The sequence below is a fragment of the Cucurbita pepo genome, chromosome 16, assembly GCF_057944985.1.
Source record: "Cucurbita pepo subsp. pepo isolate OVF chromosome 16, ASM5794498v1, whole genome shotgun sequence".
NCBI lineage: Eukaryota > Viridiplantae > Streptophyta > Magnoliopsida > Cucurbitales > Cucurbitaceae > Cucurbita > Cucurbita pepo.
The window spans coordinates 12,760,175-12,772,602 of NC_141813.1; the positions used below are offsets into that span (position 1 = coordinate 12,760,175).

General features: G+C 36.2%; 3 protein-coding genes and 1 pseudogene across 3 annotated transcripts; 3 read left to right on the top strand and 1 right to left on the bottom strand.

Moving 5' to 3' along the window:
- Positions 1-1,216: 1,216 nt before the first annotated feature.
- LOC111777520 (peroxidase 4) lies at positions 1,217-2,648 on the top strand. Its single transcript, XM_023657165.2, has 4 exons — positions 1,217-1,505; positions 1,585-1,776; positions 1,861-2,029; positions 2,113-2,648. The coding sequence occupies exons 1-4, from the start codon at positions 1,233-1,235 to the stop codon at positions 2,496-2,498; spliced, it is 1,020 nt and encodes a 339-aa protein (XP_023512933.2). The 5' UTR covers positions 1,217-1,232; the 3' UTR covers positions 2,499-2,648.
- A 1,281-nt stretch (positions 2,649-3,929) lies between these two features.
- On the top strand, positions 3,930-4,496 carry LOC111777064 (uncharacterized). Its single transcript, XM_023656504.2, has one exon. The coding sequence runs from the start codon at positions 3,930-3,932 to the stop codon at positions 4,494-4,496; it is 567 nt and encodes a 188-aa protein (XP_023512272.2).
- Positions 4,497-5,293: 797 nt separating this feature from the next.
- On the top strand, positions 5,294-8,534 carry LOC111776710 (CBL-interacting serine/threonine-protein kinase 10). The gene is given in 2 exon segments (XM_023656032.2): positions 5,294-5,407; positions 5,573-8,534. A coding segment is annotated over 1 exon segment (1,338 nt). The 5' UTR covers positions 5,294-5,407; positions 5,573-6,427; the 3' UTR covers positions 7,766-8,534.
- Positions 8,535-9,247: 713 nt separating this feature from the next.
- LOC147789111 (CBL-interacting serine/threonine-protein kinase 11 pseudogene) lies at positions 9,248-11,029 on the bottom strand (annotated as a pseudogene).
- Between the last annotated feature and the right edge of the window lie 1,399 nt (positions 11,030-12,428).

Below are 12,428 nucleotides of genomic sequence, written 5' to 3' on the forward strand. Positions count from 1 at the left end.
TAAAATTAAAATTTTAATATAATGTAATTTAAATAATAATAAAAAAAATAATAATAGGCTGCTCTCTAAGATAAGGTCCCTGCGGGAAAGCTACCCTGCATGCATGGGCATCGTGGTCACTTAGGATTCGTATAAATTAACTTTTATTAAAATAAAATAAAATAAATAATAATAAAAGATTCCCAGAATTAAAATATGAATAATTCAAAATAATCCACTCTAAAGTTAGCTTGTGTGGACCCTTCTAATTTTGACTTAATGGATTAATGCTTTAATAATTGAAGATAATTACACTCCAACTCCACCCATGTCTATTCCATGCCATCCTTTCATCCCACGTGTATTTTGTTTAAATTTATTTTTTAATTTAAAATATATACCGATATGGAAATTATGGGTCTAATCATAATTTTTCATATTAAGAAGTCTTCTTCGTCTCTGTCTCGTTTCCTATTTCTTCTTCATCCCGACAAAAAATTTCATTTATTTTTGCAGGAAAAATGAGAATTTTCTACTTAAGACTAGTTCGATTCTCCATGAAATTTTTACAATTTTTTAATATATTATTTTAAAAAATATTTTTTTAATATAATTTCTAAAAATTTAAATTTCAATATTACACCGTCGTTTTCAAAACTTAAAAATTATTTATTTATTAGGTGGGTTTGGGCCGTTACAAATGATATCAGAGCCGAACACTAAACAACATGTCAACGAGGACGTTATGTCTCAAAAGGGGTGAATTGTGAGATCCCACGTAGATTCGAGAAGGGAACTAAACATTCCTTGTAAGGTGTGAAAACCTCTCCCTATAACAAGCCAAAGTAAACAATATCGGCTAGCAATGAGCTTAGACTGTTAACTAATAATCGTTCTAATTTTTGTATGAAATTTTTTTAATAAACCGTTAATTCAATGATATACTAAATAGTATATACATATTCGATTGAGCGTTTAATATATCAATCATTAAATTATATATTATTTAATCTCGTTACGATCAATAATTCATCGAACAAAGTCTTCGTTTTTTGGTTTTGTAAATCTATATTCTCTAATTTTGTAGACATGCATCCAATCCATGTGATTATGAGTCATTGTCTTTGAAGATTAGGTAATCAACCAATCGACCAATACCAAAATTTGGCCCCATCTTTATATTAAATGCTACTTTTCCTCTATTTGTTCATGTTTGAAGTGTATAAATAGAGCCCTTAGTCAAGCCACAATCCATGTCCACCACACCACACTCCTCTTCTTTCCCAACCAAAATGGGTATCACCACTTCTCATACCCCAAAGAATGTAGTGATTTTTGCCTTAGCTTTGCAGCTGGTCTTCCTTTTGATGGGTACCTCCTCAGCCCAGCTCTCCACTTCCTTCTACTCCAAGACCTGTCCCAAGCTCCTCTCGATCGTCCGCTCGGGCGTCCAATCCGCCATCGCTAAGGAAACCCGCATGGGCGCTTCCCTTCTCCGTCTCCACTTCCATGACTGCTTTGTTAACGTATGTATTATTAAGTTTATCGTCACTGTCGGCTTAAGTTGTTGTTGTCGTCTTTATAACTTGTGCGTTTTTTTGACAGGGATGTGACGGGTCAATTCTTTTAGACGATACTGCCACTTTTAAAGGAGAACAAACAGCTCCTCCAAATAATAGGTCTGTTCGAGGTTTTGACGTCATAAAAGCTATTAAGAGTAGTGTGGAAAAAGCTTGTCCTAGTGTTGTCTCCTGTGCTGATATTTTGACTCTTACTGCTCGTGATTCAGTCAACATTGTAAGTTGTTGTTAAGTTGAGAGGATTTTATACTTTAATCAATACTCTGTTTTTTATGTTTTTCACCGTAAGTAATTATTTTAGTTGGGAGGACCAACTTGGGAGGTGAAACTAGGACGAAGAGATTCGAAAACAGCTAGCTTCTCCGCTGCTAGCAGCGGTGTCATTCCTCCGCCTAGTTCAACCCTTGCTAACCTCATCAATCGATTCAGTGCTAAAGGCCTCTCCACTAAAGACATGGTTGCCTTGTCTGGTATTGTTTCGCCGTCACTCGCTCTCCGTCTTTTTAAGGTTCCTATACAGTTAAATTACAAATTTGGTCTCTTGTGGATGTAGGGGCCCACACGATAGGTCTAGCAAGGTGCACTAGCTTTAGGAACCGTATATACAACGAGAGCAACATTGATGCTTCATTTGCAAAGCTAAGACAACGCAGCTGTCCGAGAAGAGGAGGAGATGACAATCTTGCCCCTCTAGATGTTGCAACGCCAAAGCTTTTTGATAACTATTACTACAAGAACCTTTTGAACCAAAAGGGCTTACTCCACTCCGACCAAGTCCTCCACAATGGCGGTTCCACCGATTCCTTGGTAGAACAATACAGTAAAAATGATAAGATTTTCGATGTCGATTTCGTAACGGCAATGATTAAAATGGGAGACATTCAACCGCTCACCGGATCTAAGGGCGAGATCAGGAAGGTCTGTAGCAAACCCAACTAATTACTCGTATGGATTTGAATATTCAACTTGAGGAACTCAATAATGAGTTTTTATCCTCTCTGTTCTTTTTACCCGTGTGCGTAATTTACTTGAAAGGTAAAAGTATGAAATTTACCAATTACTAATAAAGAATTTGTCGGTGTTGTTTAAGTGGAATTTGTAAGATGTTATATATATATATATATATATATATATATATATATATATATATATATTTTGCTTTATTTTCATTTTTTCTGCCTTGTTTATATTGCTTTTTGGTAACTTTATTTCAAATTATAATTATTTGACAAGGACTTTTCTTTTTGTTGTTAAATTGAGAATAATTTAATAATAATTAATGTATATATTTTTTATTATTAAAAATTAAATATTCAAATTTTATATTCCAGTACTAAAATATATATATTTTTTATTTTTTTAGATTATCTCAAAGTTTTCTTATTCTCAAAGCAATAATTATTATTATTAATTATTTTTTTTTACAGTAAGCGGGATTAAGAAATAAATGAGATTACGAGCATATAATATAAGAGAGAGAAACGTGTTTTAATGTTTTTCTTATTAAATATATATATATTTTTTAATTTTTTGGAGGACTTAAAGGTAATTATAAATAGCAAATGTAGACATAATTGACAAATTAACCTAATTTAAACCTTATTTGTGTAGTTATTTTTAATCTAATCAAGTTCTTAATCCAATAAACCAAAGTTATGGGCTGAATTATGGGCTGAGTTATGGGTTTTTTGGGACTGAGTGGGCCGGATAATTTCTTTTTTAGAAAATTTTAAATTGGTTGGGTCGACCCGAATAGAGTTGCACCTCAACCGTCCAGTTTTTAGTTAAGTTTTTGTTTAATTATTTAAAAAATTATACCGATTCCAATATACTTTGCATTAATAACTAAAATTTTATAAAACTCAAATATCAATCATTTACGATTATAACCCATCGACATAACCCCACCTTCGGGTTGGTTTTTAAAATTAAAAACTTTTAAAAAAAAATAACGACCTAAATTTTAACAAACCTAACTTTTATGATGTAAGTTGGTTAGTTTGAGTTGGTGCTCGAACCATATGAACGCTAGACTCAATCCCCATGCAATACTTAATAGTTTAATTTATTGTTTGTGAGTTTAGAAAATAGTTAAAATTTTGGTAATAATTTTAGTTAAATGGGATTACTATAGTTAATAACTTATAAATTCATAATTCTTCAGAGGTAAAGAGAGGAAAATTTATTTTGGTTACTAAACAAAGTTATAATTATTAATTTCTCAAAAAAAAATTATAATTATAATATAATCGCCGCTTATTCAGCATTTTATTCCATTTCCGGCGCGACCGCCACCGTCACCGCCACCGCTTCCACGGTGCCGGTAATCTGAACCCTAAATAACTCACAGAATTCAGAATGCGCACTAAAATGGCGGCTCCCAGTAGGAAACTACGAAGCATTTGCATACCCGTATTGCTCTCTGTAACTCTGCTCGTAATTTCGATCCTCATTTTAGCCTTTACTGCTTTCAAGCCCAAGCGGCCCACCATCGCCGTCGATTCAGTTTCTCTGCTCGATCTGAACATTTCTCTGGACGCCGCTAGGCTGAGCGTCGATCTGAATTTGTCTCTCTTGCTTGATCTCTCCGTTGAGAATCCGAATAAGGTAGCCTTCGAATACTCCTATAGCACCGCCGTCGTGAGTTACAGAGGCGAAGAACTCGGAGAAGCGCCGATTCCGGCCGGCCGGTTGCCGGCCGACAGGACTGAGAAAATGAACCTAACATTAACGATGATGGCTGACCGGCTCCTGGCTAAGTCGGAGCTATTCTCCGACGCGATCTCTGGTGAAGTCCCGATCAACATTTTCACCCGACTGTCCGGGATTGTGAAGGTGATCGGTGTTTTCAAGATTCATGTAGTGGCCTCGTCGCCTTGTGATCTCACCATCGGCATTGGAAACAGAAGCATTGAAGATCAGAAATGCCATTACTAGACGAAGCTCTGAGGATTTCAGTTATGGCGATTTTTGAGGTCTTGTTTATACTTCATTTCACGCAGTTCTTTGGGGGTGCAAATTGAAAATTAAACAGAAACGTAGGGGTAAATCTGGAAATGTGAACAATCCATAGCGGTTTAGCAGATGCTTGTGGTGTAAATGCGCAGCGCGTGACCTGTCTAATGACGTATTCCTCGAACCGCTTTCCACAGGATTGGCTTAAGGAGGGAGGGTATAATGGTAAACTGTAGAAGAATATAAAGCTTTTTTTTTTTTTCTTTTTCATAATAATTAATTATTTTTTAACCGCGAGAAGAATAATACATTAATCTCCACTTAATTACACATTATAATAATTACAATTAAACTTTTAAATTTATATTTAAAAATTTAATTGATTTATTAATATAAAATTAAAATTTATATCTCATAGCTCTATAAATTTTAAAAATATAAAAATTTGAGGATTAAATTTATAATTTTAAAAATTTAGTCCAAATGTCATATTTAAAATTTTAATTTAACGAAATATTTTTTAATTAAGAAAAGATTTCCCATTGGTCCTGTGGGCTGTTAAGTTATGGGCCATGACAATCGAGTCCTGGGCTTTTAGAAATTAAAGTTGAGCCGTCGGATCAAATTATCGCAAAACAGATGTTGCGATCTCAGAGGAGTTTCACATGGGAAACACGTGCATCTGTTTGTATATGATCCCAGCCCCAAAGACCGGTTGGTCGAGTCGAGCTATCCTTAATTCTTCCGGTTCTCCGGCCCACCCGTTTGCACTACACTGAAAATTTATTTTCAATTTTCGAAATTAAACCAAGCTTCGATCTTAATCCTCTCCGTTAATCCTCGATCCCGGGATTCTCTCGTTCCGCGGGCCGACTCTTCGCTTAACCAAGACGGTAATTGATTTACTCGACTGTTTTTGGAAGGTTTTGAAGAATTAGGAAATGTTTGGACTCCCAATTTGCTTATAATTATCGTTTCTCTGCTTCAATTTCTTTGGTTTCAATCTTCTTCAGTTTACTGTTGTGTTAGAATTTTGATGATTCCTTCAAATTCTTTAGGTTATGGAGAGTCTTAATCTCAGGGGGGAAATAAAAATGGACGCAGCAATAGGGAAGCGGTAGACTGTAATATTTGGAGGATTCTCATAGCTTACGGATTGAGAATTGATTCTGAATTCTTGTTGGTGTTTTGGATGCGATTCTGATTGTGTATGCGTTTGTGAGATTAGTTTTGAGCATTTTAAGCGTTTTGATATGAATACTTGTAATCTTTTCTGAATTTGGAGTTCATTGATTTGAATGATTGAACAGTTCTCTTTGCAGCCAGGGAGCTCTTGCTGAGCCATCCGGCTTTCGGCAGAAGAGTGGGCTGTGGTGGTTGATCTTCATTAAAGAGAAACTAGTGGTGCTCCAATTCTCTGGTTGGTATTTGCAGGGAATGCCGAATGGTGACTCTTTTGCATTGGAGGGAGACTTGAGATCACATATACGTTGGAGAGAAGAACGAAGCATTCCTTTTAAGGGTATGGAAACCTCTCCCTAGTAGACACGAGGAGAACAAAACATTTCTTATAAGCGTGTGAAAATATCTCTTTAGTAGATGTGAGAACGAAGTATTTCTTATAACGGTGTGGTAACGTCTCCCTAGTAGACACGAGGAGAACGAAACATTCCATATAAGGGTGTGGAATCCTCTCCCTAGTAGACGTGATTTGAAACCGTGAGGTCGACGGCGGGTTGTTATTAGGAAACCCCATCTGCTCTCTGCTTTCAAACGCTCAATTTACCTGCAAGTTATCGTGGAGTGCGAACGCCTACTCTATCGGTACTTGATTTATGAGTTCTTCATTGTTGATCCTGTAGACATTAGGGTATTGTTCTGTGCTTTTCTATTTTAGGATTTGATTGATTGGGATGGAAAATAAGGCTAGTGTGATGGTTCAAAGCTACGAATTAGGAAGATTGCTAGGCCAAGGAACCTTTGCTAAGGTATATTATGCGCGGAATACAGTAAACAACCAAAGCGTGGCCATTAAGGTGATCGATAAAGGAAAGATTACGAAGGCTACGCTAATTGATCGGATTAAGCGTGAAATATCTATTATGAGACTTGTTAGACATCCTAATATTGTATATCTGTATGAGGTTATGGCTACCAAGACTAAGATTTACTTTGTTTTGGAATACGCAAAGGGTGGTGAGCTCTTTGACAAAGTTGCTAAAGGGAGGCTGAATGAGGATGTTGCTTGGAAATACTTTTATCAATTAATCCATGCTATTGATTTTTGTCACAGTAGGGGAGTATATCACCGTGACATAAAGCCTGAGAACTTACTGCTTGATGAAAATGAAAATCTTAAGGTGTCTGATTTTGGTCTAAGTGCTCTAGTCGAGTCCAAGCGTCGAGATGGGTTGCTACACACGATTTGTGGCACACCGGCTTATGTTGCCCCTGAAGTTATCAGTAGGAAGGGCTATGATGGTGCAAAAGCTGATATCTGATCTTGTGGAGTCGTTTTGTTTGTCTTATTGGCAGGTTATCTCCCGTTCCACGACTCGAATTTAATGGAGATGTATAGGAAGATTGAGAAAGCAGACTATAAATGTCCTAGTTGGTTCCCTCGTGAAATGCGGAGGCTGCTAAGTCGGATGCTTGATCCAAACCCCGTTACGAGGACTTCCATAGCAATGATAAGACAGAGTTCTTGGTTCAAAAAAGGATTGAGATCTATGAATGTAAGAAGTGGAACAAAAGATGATGCTATAGCGGCTGTTTCAGATGGAAATCAAGAGATGGATAGACCTCCAACTTTGAATGCTTTCGACCTCGTCTCCCTTTCGACAGGGTTCGACCTATCGAGTTTATTTGAAGACGATTCAAGGAAGAAAGAAACGTTGTTTACTTGTAGAAAACCGGCCTCTGTTCTTCTCTCGAAACTAGAAGAAATTGCTAAACTTGTTCGGTTTCGAGTGCAGAAGAAAGAAGCAGGCCTACTGAGGCTTGAGGCACTAACAGAGGGGAAAAAAGGGGTATTGTCCATTGATACAGAGATCTATGAGGTTACTCCATCTTTTTATTTGGTGGAAATGAAAAAATCAAATGGAGACACATTGGAATATCAGAAGATATTGAAAGAGGACATAAGGCCAGCCCTACAGGATATTGTATGGGTTTGGCGAGGTGAGCACGAGCAGCAGCAGCAACGAAAGCCTTGGCCTCGACCTCGGCCAAATGACAGAAGCTCAGTATAAGATATTTGTGTGATGAAATCTAAGCTTTGTTATGATGACAGGTTGGCCCAGAGGGGAATTCGGCTTGGTTTGTTTGGCAAAAGGGAAGAAACACGTTTGAATGATTCAGACGTGAAATCCCACCTGACCGAAGAGGGGAACGAAACCTTCTCTATAAGGGTATGGAAACGTCTCCTTAGTAGACGCTTTTTAAAAATCTTGAGAGGAAGCCGAAAAGAGAAAGCTTAAAGAAGACAATATTTGCTAGCAGTGGGCTTGGGATGTTACAAAAGGGGTATAGAGTCAGACACCCTGACAATGTGTCTGCAAGGACGTTGGCTTTGAAGGGGGTGAATTGTGAGATTTCACATCAATTTGAGAGAGGAACCAGTACCAACAAGGAGGGTTCCAAAGGGGGGTGAATTATGAGACCCCACATCGGTTGGAGAGGAGAACGAACCATAAGAGCGTAGAAACCTCTTCTTAGCAAACTCGTTTTAAAAATTTTGAGAAAAAAAGAAAAAAGCAATATCTATCAGCGGTTTAGGGTTTAGGGTTTAGGGTTTAGGGTTTAGGGTTTAGGGTTTAGGGTTAATGGGTTGCCATGTTACTGGTACCAGAAAAAAAAAAGGGGTAAAAATGCTCAAATTTCCTTTGAGGCCTCTTTTTATGTGAATAGACTTGAGAAATTTTTGCTTGCAATATGATTCAAATTGAAGATTCTGACTTATTATTAGCAATAATGGAATGAGAATCTTTAAGAGCCTTGAGATTAAAGATTTGTTCATTACGTTACAGCTTTGTGTGGGACCCCAACCCTTTAATCATTCACTAATTTTCTAATTCAACATTTCCACCCTCAGAAACCATATTCTTCTTCTTCTTCCCCTTCTTCCCACTTGCCTCTCTCTCACCATATATATATTTTTTTAAATACAAAACTTTTTAATTTACAAATTTAGTCTCCCAATTGTGAGGAAATTTAGTTCCTAAATTTTGAAAATTTTAAAAATTTACAAATAACAATTTTAAATAAGGTTAAAAATTCAAAGTTTATAGTTATATGTTAATTGATAAAATTAATTAATAAAATACTGTAAATAAAAGAACTCATATGCTTCTTTTAATTATAATATATATATATATATATATATATATATATGCAAACTATGACCTATTGACGTTGATATGTGATGGTTGTTTTCGTGTGGCCAGAACATTTTTTGGCCACACATTTAAGCAGCATACCATTTCCTAACTCGAAAGGTTGACAATGGGGCAAGACGAGGCAATTCGAGCAATAAAATTATTGAAATAATCTCCGTCCCTACGCAATCTCAAAATAAATAAATAAATAAAACAAAAACTTCTACAACTAGATTTAAACTAGGCTTTTCAAGTATCAAAATGTGAACAATTTCAATTCTAGAAAACTCCCCCATGAACCATTGTCTTAGAATCAAAGATATTTAGCAGGAAAAAGAAACATAATGAAAAAAAGAAAAAAAAATACGATGAATATATTCAATTTTGGTTGATATTAACATTGGCGGGATCTTTAGATACAAAACTTTTTTTTTTTGAAAAAAATGAAAAAAAAAAAAAAAAAACTATGTACATAAAAAAGGCTGAGAAAAGCCGATCAAAATGCAAATGAAAAATGACATTAACATATACTTCTTAACTACTTCATAGGGACTCTTAATTCCTCTTTTTTTTTCTTTATTTACTCTTCCATTATTATTATCATTATTAATTCAATGGGATAATGAAAAGATATTAATCACCTCCTATCTTTTGCCCGAATTTTCCTGTTGGGCTCGGAAGAAATCCACGTCTGACTGGTTCCGGTCACCGGAGTTCTATCGGGACGTCGACGCTACGTTGTCGATGAGATGACATTTCAGCTTTTTCTTCAACAGTTGCTTATATGATCCTGCATCGACACCTCTTCTTCTCACTTCCACCACCGCCAATCCGTTGATCAACCGGAAAATTTCTATCCGGATAGAAAAATTATGATTCTGTCCAAACAATTCAACTAAAAATTCTCTCTGTTTCTTAACCTTCAAATTCTCAGACCTAGCGAATTCCTCCACCTCTTCCAGGATCTTTTCCGGCGACTCCGCCAGTACGAATCGCTCACTGTCCTCCACTGCGTATTGCGAATCGTCGAACAAACCAGACAGATCTAATCCCGACGAGAACGATATAATGTCGAATGCGTTTAAGTTCTTCAATGGAGATTCGACCTTCGCTTCCGATTTGACCTCGTAATCATCGTAGAAATTGATGTCTGTATCTCCTCCATTTGTGAACCACGGATCATTCAGAATCTCATTGATGGTGATCCTGGTTTGGGGATTCGTATCGAGAAGTCGTGACAGAAACCTCTGGAGATCAGGCGACATCCATTTAGGGCACCGATAATCCCCCCTGTAAATCTTCTTATACAACACCATTAGATTCGAATCGTTGAACGGAAGGTAACCGGCGTTCAAGACGAAGAGAGTCACACCACATGACCACACATCGATTTTCGCACCGTCGTATCCCTTCTTCGATAAAATCTCCGGCGCGACATACGCCGGAGTTCCACAGAGAGTGTGCAAAAGGCCATCGGCGCGGATCTGATCCGTAACCGCACTGAGACCGAAGTCGGAAACCTTGAGATTCGCATTCTCATCGACGAGGAGATTCTCCGGCTTCAAATCGCGGTGGTAGATCCCACGCGCGTGACAGAATCCAACGGCGGAGATCAACTGGCGGAAGAATTTCCGGCTGAGATTCTCGCTGAACCTGCCAATGGCGATCTTAGCGAAGAGCTCACCGCCTCTGACGAACTCCATAACAAAGTAGATCTTGGATTTGGTAGCGAGGATCTCAAGGAGTTTGACGATGTGAGGGTGGCGGAGATGGCGCATGATGGTGATCTCCCGCTTGATGTTGAGCATTAGGATTGAGCCGTTGATCTTCTTCTTGTTGATGACTTTGATGGCGACGCTTTGGCCGGAATGGAGGTCGCGGGCATGGTAGACCTTGGCAAAGGCGCCGCAGCCAAGGAGCTTGCCGAGCTCATACCTGCCAAATAAGGCATCGTTATCGGGGGGAGAGGGTTCGATCTCCGGCATCTTGCGGCGGCAGATGGCCAGAGATCGAACGGAAATTAAAGAGATGATCGGTCAGAAGCCGAGAACAGAAATCACCCAAAGAGATTTCGAAAATGATTGTGGAAAGAGAGAGAGAGAACAGTTAATATAGAGAAAATTTTGAAGAAAGCGAAAATGGTGAAAATGGAATTTCTATATTATTAATGTTTTTTTTTTTTTTTTTTTTTTTTTTGGGAATTTTATTGGCTGAGCTTTCTGGAATCGCACAGCAAATGGAGAATTAGTTATTTAATAATTTAAAATTTAAAAATAATTAAGAGAGAAAGGGAATCCAGCGACGTGGAGGCAGAAGCAACCTTGGGAATGGGAATTTACTGATTTAATTCATTATTAAATTTAATTATTTAATAAAGATTTGGATTAAGGGTACTTGTTATATTGTGATTGGCTAGGTAAAGGACACGTTTGTTAAGTCTGCCACGTCGGCGCCGTGCTACGACGGCTGAAATTAATTGAGGTTGAACTTGGACATTAAACGACGGTGAAACATGTCGTTTTCGAGCTAAAGTTGGAAACTGACCGATTTTCTTTCGTATATCTGGCTTTGGTTTGATCATTTCAGATTTTGGGATTGTCTTTCTGACAAATATAAAATGGTAAGAATAGGAAGATTTTGAGAAAGAATTAGGGCGGCTTTTGGTCAAGGATACGAAAATAGAAATTCAAAGGAAAAATTACAATTTAGACCATAAAACTAAATAATTATTGAAAAAATTAATTTTCTTTTAGTAAAAAAGGAAAAAAGAATTATTTGTTAAATTTTGTTTCAATAAATAAATAATACAATCTAAAATGTGGCTGTCCTAAAATACAAATTTAAAATATTTCAATTGATCAAATGGATTTAAGTATACAAATTTGTTTTTTTACATATAAGGTAGTCATTTCAGGCTTTCAATTACAAATTTTAAAATTTACAAGTTACATTAAAAATGATGAAGACTTTGAAAAATACATAATTTCATGTTATAAACTCATTTTTAAAATTAGGATGTAAATAACATAATATAATATTATAAAAATAATAATTAAAAAAAATTTATAAAGTCTATGAATTAATTAATCCTAGTTGAGATCTTATATATTATTGAGTTAGCATCAAATATTGCATGGTTATTTAACAGCTAAAACATAGAACAAAGCCGACTTACGCAATAGCCAATATTAATTCTTTTTTCATACGGTGTGGGTTCATTGAACTTTTCTTCCAACTATTATTTATCTTTTTTTTTTAGTATTTAGTCGTTTTGTTAAAAAATAAAGTCGAATTTTAAAATTTAAATGAATAAAAAGAAAGAGAAAATTTTAGTAAATTTACTCTAATTTTTAATTTCATCAAATTGTAATTTTATTCTTAAATTTAAAAAAGAGATTTAAAATTTCATTAAAAAAATATTGTCATATATACTTCATGGAATTGTAGTACATTCAGGACCAAAAACGACAGGGTTTAAAAAGAATGTCATTAAAGACATGTTTTTATTCAAATTTATAAGATTTTTCAAAGTTATGTT